General features: G+C 38.8%; 1 protein-coding gene across 2 annotated transcripts; it reads right to left on the reverse strand.

Annotated features, from left to right (window-relative positions):
- Positions 1 to 2,091: 2,091 nt before the first annotated feature.
- On the reverse strand, positions 2,092 to 10,570 carry NUP35 (nucleoporin 35). 2 transcript variants are annotated; one of them, XM_035332270.1, is made up of 9 exons: positions 10,423 to 10,570; positions 9,820 to 9,993; positions 7,904 to 8,031; positions 6,246 to 6,306; positions 5,505 to 5,646; positions 5,145 to 5,214; positions 4,926 to 5,054; positions 3,005 to 3,169; positions 2,092 to 2,657 (listed from the first exon to the last, which is right to left on the reverse strand). In XM_035332270.1, exons 1-9 carry the CDS (start codon positions 10,439 to 10,441, stop codon positions 2,580 to 2,582), a joined length of 966 nt encoding a protein of 321 aa, XP_035188161.1. In that variant the 5' UTR covers positions 10,442 to 10,570; the 3' UTR covers positions 2,092 to 2,579. The 2 variants fall into 2 exon arrangements, with proteins under 2 accessions (XP_035188161.1, XP_035188162.1); XM_035332271.1 differs by having other exon boundaries at positions 9,820 to 9,990; positions 10,423 to 10,564.
- Positions 10,571 to 11,298: the final 728 nt, after the last annotated feature.

Here is an 11,298-nt window from a genome sequence, read left to right on the forward strand (position 1 = left end):
ACATGGATGTTATCTGTTCCCATTTGTCTTCTCCTATTGATTGCCTTCAGAACAAAGTAAACTACATCCAGTACTCCCTGGTGCTTTTACTGAACAGGAAGCTGCAATTACTTATAAGAGAAGTTATCCCCACAGCTGCAAGGATCAAGGGACTAAGTTAAACAAGTGGGAAAAAAAATACTAGCAGTTTTAAATTTGGTACCTAATGGTATAATAGTTCAACCAAACTAACAACTTGGTCTCCAACTCCTTTCTTAAGCTTTCTTGAAGTGTCAGCCAGCAAATAGTTAAATGCATCTCAAAAACCTTCTGAACCTGCCTGCACATAGGCTACTTTTAAACCATGAAGTGAAGTACAAAGCACCCTGAGATAGTAAAGAACAAGTTAGTATCAGAACTGGAAACAGTACAGCACATCGCTATATTGCCCTGCCAACACTGAGGACTAATTAGCTGTACTGCAAAGGAACAACACAGGCATGATGCTTTTATGCAAAAGAGAGACTGAAGTGCGCACAGACAGCGCAAAAAAAAAAAAAAAAAAAAAAGACGCACTAACAGATGTACTCACATTCTAGGTAAAAATGCAACTAACAGACAACCTCCAACCAAATGGGGTTATAGTATGCCCCACAACTATTGTTAAATGAACTATCAGAGTAGAAACACAGCTTGTTAAAACCAGAGATCTCTGGGCTGACTTCCAAAGTTTAAGGCCTCAGAAGCACTGTTGATGGCTGCATCTGGCTGGAGTTCTGTGTGGTAAACAAACCTGCTTCTCCACACTTGGCTAATCGATTAGCTTTGGAAGCATACCTTGGCACAACTGGTCCTAATCCCCAGGTGCATCTACAAATAAACTCCGCTTTTCTAATTAGACCACAGTTCTTTATTTTCACTCAGCCATTCACTCTCTTCTGCCCTAGCCTCCCACAATTCATTTAAACTCATTTCAAAACCTGAACCTAATCAGACTCGGGTTCTAACTCCCCCTAAATTCTAGCCATCTGCAAAAAGACAGAAGATGAAGAGCAATTGCAGTAGTTCTTCCTATGAGAATCTGTGGAAAGGTAGTTTTCACAAGACTATAACCACATCTGATAAATATAGCCTTTCAGCTCCAAGCTGTTTTTCTTCTTCATTCTTCCTCCACCACCACCCCCAGCCGTAAGGAGCACAGGCATAGTACATCAAGTCAACTTACATAAGAAAGCCCAACCACAGTAAGCGCAGAGAACTTGGCTTCTCACTCAGCACTTCAGGAATTTTACTCAGGACTTTCTTGAGCTTAATACTATAAATTGAATGCCGATTAGCAACCAGAGTACATTAGGCATGCTCGTGGACTAATCTTCTCAACTAAAATAATCCGAAAAGCGCAGCTGATGAATTTTGAGACCACACTGCAGTATGAAGCAAAACATTGTGATTAGGTATGACTAGGGTTCCACTTTAGGAGCATACACTATTGACCAAAACTAAAATGCCTATCCCTAAAACAGCCAAAAAATCATAAAACAGTAATAGTTGCAGGTAGTTTACCAAGTATTGGAAGAAAAAAAATATTATTTTCCCAGCCATCTCCAAGACTATGAGCTAACACAAGGAATGCGATTGAATGTGGCTTGACTCCAGGAAAACACTTGTCAGGGGGGAGAGGATGGGGAAGTGTTCAATTGTAAATACAAAATTGAACATTCACACAATACCTTAGAAGGAATTACAGTCCTGAAGTGAACGCAGCTCCGGTCACTGACAATGCATTTTTCTATTCAGTTATTTCAGCTCAACATTTTACAGTGTAGAAGGTGCTACAATGTGTTAGCTTATGAAGTGCATACCACAATGAAATACCCATGGAGATAACTTACATAGGAATATGTAGTTTAAGCATTCTTACAAATAAGTAAAGACACTGAAAACCTAACTAGTTTTAACACAGGCTGGTACTTCAATAAGAGTCAGCAGCATCTGCTCGGCTGATAAACACTTCTATAAAGATTAAGCAGCATCATACTACTAAGGAAATACTGTTTGCATTACTCTAATAGAACTAGAACTCATACTTCTCTAAAAAGAACCTAAGAAAACTTAACTTTACTTAGCTTTATTAATAAAACAATTAAAAGGTTGCTGTGACATTTAGAACAAGATGTCAGATAATTGTAAAACAACAATGAACCCAGACTAAAATAGAATTAAAATCACATGTACTAAGAACCGTCCCTGTCCCCGAGCCAGCTGTAAATAGCGTTCTTCCTGCAAGTAGCCCATCATCTTTACTGGGAAGTAATTCACAGAAAGTCATCACAGAGGAAAAGTCAGTGCTTATATTTTTACAATCATGCATTCAGAGCACAAACAGGAAACAAGCACTTATTTACACGGATTCAGTTTTTAAAACCATGTGTACATTGCCATCATTTAAAGTGCAAGCTACATGTCTGCTGAATTCATTGAAGGCATAACAGGTGAGATGCAAATTAAAATACTGACACCAGTAGTTATACAACTAACCACTGATGACAGTCGCATATTTCAAACCCTGACCAACTCAGTATGTTACTTCCTCTTGTATATTACCAGCCAAACATATATTCCATTGCTTTAGATACAATACTTTCATCTTTCCTAGGCGTTTGTCTGTCAGAAACCACCTAGAAGGCAGGGAAAAAACAGGAAGAGAAAAAAAAAGTAAATCAGTTAATGTATAGTTAACTCTATTTACACAAACTTTTTCTTTTTTGGAATTTAAGTGTTACTATATATTGACAAATATCTAAGTTTCAAAAGTAGTTCTCAATCTCTGGAAAAGTGAAGAGGTGTTTTGTTTTGTTTTAGTGATTTTATAGGCCAAACTGACTAAGTATGTACCTGTGCCACATCTTTACCCAGTCACTATAAGAACTGACAGAAGGCCCAAAGACCCATTAAAGTCAATGTGTATCGAGCGTCACACACAACAGAAAAAAAAAAACACACATATCCGTTTCCCTTAAGATACCTGGTAGTCACTAGTGGAAGCTTTATATGCTGTTGCAAGAGGTCTCATTGTAGAAATTCTTGTAGTATTTGCAGGTTGTACTGGTGTGCCTACAGATTTTGTAGGTGGAGTGAAAACTGAAGACACTGAAGATGTAGAGCTTCTTTCAAAGTTTTCCATGACAGTCTAAAAAGAAGGTTAATGCAATGTAAGTGAATATTTAAAAGCAACATTTGTAAATTTATCTAGAGTTGATAGAAGCGTTCATGTGCTGTAGAAAGCAATGAGTACACTTAAAGTGCCTGTCAGTAGAGAGCACACAAGGTGCTTACATACAAAACTCCAAGCATTTTCCTCACCACAGTTATGCCTATGTTGCATTATTGGCCACTGCCAAGTGAAGCTCATAATCTGTTGGCTGAATGTACTAAACATCAGCCAAGTTTGAAATCATATATAAAAGAAAATACTGTAAAACTTGCAGCAAGCCTCATCTTTTTCAGGCCCATTTGAACACAAGTAGCGTAACATCCTCCTCCTACATACTTCTAAAATATTTTACCTGTTCTGTTTAGGAGAGCCTCCAAGTCTTTATGAACTTGTACCTTTTGGGTCAGATTCAGTTTACCAAGAAGCTTTATTTACTCCCCTTGGCAAACACTACAAAATGGAGTCTTCAGGCTCCTTTTCTAAGCTCACATTTAGAAGGGAATGCACATGGAATGGAAGAGATAGCAAGTAACTTGACGTAAACTATGCATTCCAAGAAGGTCCAGAGAAGACAAGATAGGAAAATGACAACCCGTCAGGAGAGACCTGATTTATTGGATTTAGACTCAGTGGAGCATTCATACACAGTGTTCAACCAGCCTAAGGAAAGCAGAAATCCAGAAACACGTGTGGCAGAAGAAAGCTTTCCAAAAATACTGGGTAGGATTAGCATCTAGCGTAGGTGGCTGCCGATTGCTCACTCATTTCCATGTGTTCCCCTCATGGTTATATCTACTTTTAAATCTGAAGCCCATACTGATATCAAATTCATCTTATTTACTTTTCAATTGCAAGGAAAAGTTTTACAGGCTAATGCCAAGCCCTCAATGGCTTCATCGCCAGAATTCTCTTGCCTCCACAGTACAGATTATGTTTGTTCATATTTTAAAGCAGACACTATACACAAGAGGCAATAAAAATTCAAAAACAAAGATCAGATATCTGACAAACATCCCAAATCATCACGTGTAGAGTTTCAGTTTATAGGAAATTCAGTCAGTGATACAAACTGAAAAGCAAAATATTAAATAAATGAGAGAACCAAACCCCTACCATTAGAAGCCCATGGAGGAAAGGCACTGAACTGTCTGAATTTTAATTAATATGAAGAATGTTTTAATCTGATAAAAGATCATGGAATTTCAAGCTTAATTTCTAGGACCTTCTTCTCAGAAGGTTTACAATTGAAAGCTTACATTACTCCTTAGCGTCACTTATCCTTAGAGTAGACCAAAAGAATATGGTTAGAACTGTGTTGCTAGCAAGTTTTCTGCCTAATGTACTGAGATAAACTAAAGAGTCAGCATCAGGCAAGTAGTCACATAAAAAGGAGTCAGAAGATTCAAGCGACAACTGGGAGCAATAGCAGTCTTAATCCACCCTCACACATCTACCCTCAATTGTCTCTATATGGTTTCACTTTATTGTACACAGCAACACAACTCCATGCATTATAGCTTCCATCCATCACGGATTTCCTATAATGATCCTTCCCAGCAGGTCATTTTGTTGACTAAGTAAGAAAAATCCATGTTAGGTATAATAGACTATATAACAACTACATAATGCTTTGTTATTCAAACAAAAAAAAAAATAAAGGGAGTGGAGGAATTAAAGAGGAATCCCAAGAGCAGAGTGCCTTACATTTAAAGGGGAGCAGTTGTTAACTTACTTTATCTATACAAGGTTTGACACCGATCATGATAGATTCACCAAAAATTCTTCCATCTTTGCTTAAGGCTTTTCGGGCTTGAAGCTTAGACTGATATCGAATATGCATCCAATTTCCTGTGTTGGACATCTACATGCGATTAAATGAAAAAAAAATGTGAAATTTAGCCTTTTTAAACAATGAGACATTGTTTTCAGAAATAAGTTTCAAAAGACATACCACGTGCTTTAATATGTTTCCATACTGCGCAAACTGTAGAAGAATATATGAAGCAGATGCTTGAGGAAATCTGAAAGACAGGAAAAATTCTCCAAAAATTATGAGTTGTTTAGGATTTTTGGTGCTAAAATGCAACTCTACGAAGGGCTTTTAGAAATCCAGAACAGACCAATATGTTAATACTGTTTTAGAAGCAGCAACTTGTGTAATGCTATCTGCTAGGCAATTTTACTTTGCCACAGCTGTATTTCCTGCATAACCCAGGAATGCCAGACAGTAACAATGTCCAAGTGCTACTTGTTCCCATACTTTGCCAAGACTTTGCCTACAATTCTCCTAATATTTGAGACATTAACTTACCCAAATACAGTTACCCACGTGTCATCAAGTTGATCTTCTGAAGTTAGGGAATCACCCTGAGTATAAAAAGGATCTAGCTGAGCAGGAGATAGAGTAGTCTTTCTGGGCTGTCCAATACTTGCAGGACTGAACATACTTGAAGCTGTTAAATTGAAAAAATTTAACAAATTATTTTTGCAAGACAACAGCTTAAAAGCCTCTACTAAAAGAATAAATTCAGTATCAGGTGTTTCACTTGTACATGAAAGAGGTTTGGTAGAGGTTTATTTGCAGACAGACAGTAAGTCAATCCAAACTTCATAACTAACAAGATACTGAGTTTTGTGACTGGTTACCTAGCTTCCTCCTTAACCCCTAAACAGCAGCAGATGAATACTGGTTATCAAATATGAACATTGCACCCAGAATTAAGCTAAGCAAGAAGCCACAGATTCATACAGAAAATATGAAGATCGAAGACCGGTCATCAATCTCTGCAGTTTAACTCCAGTATAAACACCTCTGTGCTCAGTTCAGAAAGATTCTATATAAGGAGTAAGTAAAGTTGACTGAAACTCAACCAGTCTGAGTGGAAAAGTATTTCCTATCCACATCCACATACTACCTGAAAAGCTAGTTAAAAGAACAGATGCAGGTCCTTTACAAATTAGCATGGAGTTGGTGTAGTTTGGACATTGATGATTTTTGCCTACTAAGGAATTAATTAAGAAAGTAGATTGCCTATTTTGATAGAACATCTACCTGTTCCAGGGGTTGATGGCATATTTCCAACCAGCGGGCTCTGTGTTAGGGAAAAGCTGGCCTGCATTAAAAACACAGAAAGTAGCAAATCATTCTTACTGGTACACTTTTCAGATCAGAAGATATCTTTTACAGGCAACCTAAGTGTCAGGTGGGAATATTAAGCCTGCCTTAAGTTAGGAGTAACTTCAGAGTAATAGCAGACACATTTACATTTATACTTAACACAAGGTTCCTAAAGAAGCTATTTGACACCTTTTACATTCCAGCACCCAGCAGGCCTCAACTATTACATTCTGGAGTTTCCAACTGATTAGTAAGCCTTAAAATATGCAGTTAACTCTTGATAAGAGGCTTAAATTTAAGTATTAGAGTGCACGGGAATGCAGACCAAACTACTTCACATAAGGCAAGCAACAGGATTGAAAGCATCTAGAGTATTTTATTTAACAAGAAAGCACTGCTGTTATACGAGAAAAAAGGCTTACTTAAATTTAGGTCAAGCTTTAAGCATTGGAAAATTTGGTTAACAAACCCTTCACCTAACACCAATCACATGTACTTTGTGAAACTTAGTAACTTTTGGTATCAATACTCAAAGTCTTATACTTTATCTTTCTCAAAATAGGTGTTTCACCACTATCAGCCAGCAATCCACAGTAAGTGCATCCTGATGGAAAGGATTCCAGTATCATGAATTACCAGCATCTGATTTTCACCTTCTAAACAGCTTTGAACAATTGTAGTCATCACTACTTTCCCTCTAAACCATTTAGCGTCAAGCTTTAATTGTTTTAATTGCTAATAGTTTTGTTTTTTTTTAAAAAAAAAAGAAGAATTTCAATCTCTGAAACAATTTTAGCATATTTTTATCCTCAGTCATGGCATATCTTAGACAGAAGTTCAAATGAACTGCAGCACCTGTCAGCCCAGCCACGTGCATTCTCATTATTTTTTTTTGAGGTTATCTAGTCCTTTAACACAGTAAAGGATTCTCTCCGTTTCTGGAAAACTTTCAGGATAAACCTTTCAGAAGGCAAAAAATTCAATGAAAGGTCTACTCAACCAGTGAAAGGCCTTCTCCCTGCATCAACAGATGCATGTTCACTGACGCTAACCCACTAACGCTTGACTGCTCAGTTGAGGTAAGCAGCGGAGCTTATTAGCATAACCTTCTAGAAATTTTACTGCTGCTCTTTTAAAGTTAACCCCACCCCCTCACCCAAATTTTGATCAGATATTTTACTCAGCATAAATTTCTTTCTACCTTGGTAGCATTGCCTCTGTTGCCTACTAAATGAAAAAGAACACGTATTTGGACCTTTTTGGCAATCAGCAGCTTAATAAATTGACAGGAAGGTGAAAAGCTGTAACAAGTCTGCATTTGTCACGTACAAAGCACAACAGAAGAATGATTCCTATTTTTCTTTCTCTGCAGTCTATCGAAAAACCTTAACGACAGGAGACAGCTTATTACCTCACTTTTTTAAATTCTCAGTTATATAAACCGTTGTAGTAAAGTGTCTGGTGAGTCTTCAGATCATGCTGTTACTTAATTCAGTTATTTTGCGTGCCTGTTCCTCTGTGCCCTGAGAGATGCAGTCATGGAGCTATCTCACATCTTCTGCTAAGAAAAAGGCAGCACTTAAAACACTTACTGGTCTTCTTGAGGTTAGCGGTGTAGATCCAAGCCCAGGACTAGATAATTCATCATATATGCTTCTAACTGGTGGAGCACCGCTTTTATCTTTGTGCGTAGGGACTACTGGCTGTGGGGGAGAGCCACCTGCAATTAAAAGGATAAAATGAAAAACATAAGAAAACTTGTAATTTTAGTCTAGGGCTAATTGTTCTTGGAAATTCATCAGAAATTTAGTCATGACAGTCTTGATTCTTTCACTAGGAGCTAATACCAGCTGACCAAACTGTTCAGGTTTGAATGTTCTGTGCAAGAATACCACCTATTTACTAGAAACTGTCTCTTTCCAGAAATATAATTTAAGACTTTTAGATCTCTGGATACCAAACATGCCTGATTAAACTCGATACATTCACTACTTATATGCACTTGCTCTTCATGAGCAGTTCTGAGCATAGCTACATTTTTCTATTTTGAGGCAGATTAGTAATAGAGCTTCATTGTTTCAAATACTAATGTCTCGTAGCAGAGATGAAAAAGCATGGTTTAAGACTTAAGGGGCATACTACAAGCTAAAGAATCATACAAAGAAGTGCACAAACATTGCACATGCCATCACAATCCTGCTGTCCAATCTCCTTTATTTAAAATGAAACTTCATTAGAAAGAAAAGCATAAGCTCTTGAAATCAGGAACTACCTTGCATTTGGACGGGATGAAGTTAAGTAAACTCATCTCCCTTTTTTCACTGACTGAAGTATTTTTATATACACCTTTGAATACTTTGTGGGTTTACCCTAGAAAGAGCAGTTTGAACTAACAGCTTTTTTACTAACAGAAAAAAAAAAATATGTCACTTAAGCTTTTCAGAAGTACTTTTCAATCCTTAACTCTGAGCTTCAATACTCTCTCAATAGGGTAACACACTCAAGAACTGCTACACTGCATTAATAAAGCACTCCACCCTCAAGGCCTAAGTTCAAAGCATGTACTTAACTACTCATTTTGGTTAGTGTCTTATTCATTTCTCCTTTTCTATAACTGAAACTCTGTGGCTGTAATAATCCCTTTTAAAAAATTATTAGGCCAAATTCACGTGAAATAATCATATGCCAAATTTCCCTAAGAGGCTTGTATTTAAGGAGAAAAAAAAAAAAAAAAAAAAAAGCAGGAAAACAACAGACAACCAATCCTACTATGAAACTAAAAGAGAAAGATTATCTCTGGGGTACTTTCACCTTCAATTTCTTCCAAAACAACTAGCACACTAACACCACCTTTTATCTGTATTAGGCCCAATAACTCATAATTAAAGCCAAGACCACCCATGATACAAAAAAGACAGCGGTACAACTACTGCTTCGTTCTTCTATGAAACTGACACGTAATGTCATCAGCCCTGAAGCACAGGTAAAAAAAATTCTTCCACATCTACTGCTGGGAAAGGTCACTACTCCAACCCGTAAAACTAAAGTACTATACACTAATTAGGGAGTATATCTTAATTTTTCTCTTTCCAGTTTTGTTAGCCTGAAAACCAAAAAAATGCTTTCTAGAATTCATTGTGAAGAAATCAGCTGCTTCCACAAGCTGCTTGTAGAAGTTAGCAAGCACATCTCTCTGCTTCAAGCAAAGAGAACATTGATAGCTCTACAGACGATCAACCTGTAGAGACATATAAACTGAGTTTATGTTAGGCAAGGCTAACGTTACCTTCCCTGTAAAAGCAACTGTTTCTGGTACCAAAGCTTCTGTGTTTAAAGCATTTATTAATCTTAAGTCTACTTTGAAGAACTTTGACAAACTTTATTGAACATGCATGACCTCAGCATTAAGCAAATTATAAAGCCTGCAACAGTCACACTGAGCAGTAAGATTAACCAATTATTTTTTTTTTCTTTCGGGATAAATTTTCATCATTTTACAAGCTGTGACCTGCGAGCAGAGGAGACCTCATTTCCATGACACCAACAGAAGGGCTGCCCAAGGAGCGGGGCTGCGGAGTCACCGGAGCAGGTAGGTCTCCCATCAGGAACCCGGGCAGGAACTGAGCGCTGGCTCCTGGCTTGGGAGACATGGGGGAGCCCAGAGTCATCGGCTCAGCTCCTGCTGTAACGCAAACGAGAGTTAGAAACACTGAGGAAGTCAAATGCTCTAGACCATCGCATTGCTTAAACAGCGCTTCTATTTGAAATAGAAGCACATATAGCGAGTGGGAAAGACGCTGCAACTTCGCCTACTTGAAACATAAGTTATCTCCATCCTTCCTTTTTAAGGACGGCAAGAACCGCCGCGTTGAGACTCTGTTCCCAGCAAACACCGCTGTGGCGGCACGTTGTTTTAGAGGTGTTTGTTACACGACGGGAATCCTGACCAGCCCGGCCTCCCACCCCGCCTGGCCCGGGCTCACCGCGCCCACCTCGCCGCTTCCCCGCAGCCCAGCCGCCGCGGCCAGGCTTGCGGTCCCCCGGAGGCTCCCGGAGAACAGGGAGAGAAGGGAAAAGAGCCGAGAGGGTCGGGGGCAGCCCCGCGGCTCACCTGCGGGCAGCGGCTCCATGGCGGAGGCGGCGGGAAAGGGCCGGCGGCGGCAGCGCTTTCAAACGGGCCGGCCCTTCCTCCCGCCGTCACTTCCGAGCCGCCCGGCCGCCATCTTGTGCTGGGCCCGCCTCCTGCCTGAGGGGCCGTGGGGTGCCTTACCCTTCAGCCCGTTGACACAAACCAGCCACACGCAGCGCTTTTCTTCTATTATTTTATTGTATACCAACATATTCAACCATTTAGAACTGGCGTGAAGGCCACAAAAAATACAGCTATTAGTAACATCTTTTTTTTTTTTTAAGATGCTGTGGTGTGCGGTTTTTTTGTTTTTCCCACACTCGTGAACTTAAGACAGTTTTTCTAGCCTGAGATCTGTCAGGATGGTAACGAGAAAAATAAAGCAATGCCATCTATCCTGTGGTGTCTGTTCTTTATATGTCATGTGCAATAAAGTGAGGGGACAGCGGTGGAGGACTGAATGCAAACAAAACGCAGAAGCAGGGAGTTTGGGATATGTTCGAAATGTTTTTCATATCTCCACTGAAATAATTACAAAAAAAAACTGATAGCTTGGTTCCCACCACTTTGCAAACATCATATTAGTGCACTTCAAGTCACTGCTTGATGGGAAATAGTAGAAAGAAATGAAGCATTAAAGCATCCTACACCTTTTTACTTCCATCAAAAGACCATCTGTTTTAACTTCTAAAAATATTTAATGGCTGGCTAGCCCACAAAAAATAATAAAATCCTTTTTAGTTACACTATCAATTTAAGATCCAATAGCAAGGTACTTTATTATATGAACATCTTATTATGTAGATTTTACAACCAGATAGGATGCATAAAGATTTGGTTTAGCATTAAAGAAATAGG

This window comes from Oxyura jamaicensis, chromosome 7 (assembly GCF_011077185.1).
Source record: "Oxyura jamaicensis isolate SHBP4307 breed ruddy duck chromosome 7, BPBGC_Ojam_1.0, whole genome shotgun sequence".
In the NCBI taxonomy this organism is placed as follows: domain Eukaryota; kingdom Metazoa; phylum Chordata; class Aves; order Anseriformes; family Anatidae; genus Oxyura; species Oxyura jamaicensis.

Excerpts from the sequence above, each read along its gene's own strand:
- NUP35 (XM_035332270.1), bottom strand. Across the intron at positions 5,055-5,144 it reads GAAACATATTAAAGCACGTG|ATGTCCAACACAGGAAATTG; the intron begins GTATGTCTTTTG and ends AATCGCATGTAG. Across the intron at positions 3,170-4,925 it reads TCAAACCTTGTATAGATAAA|ACTGTCATGGAAAACTTTGA; the intron begins GTAAGTTAACAA and ends CCTTCTTTTTAG.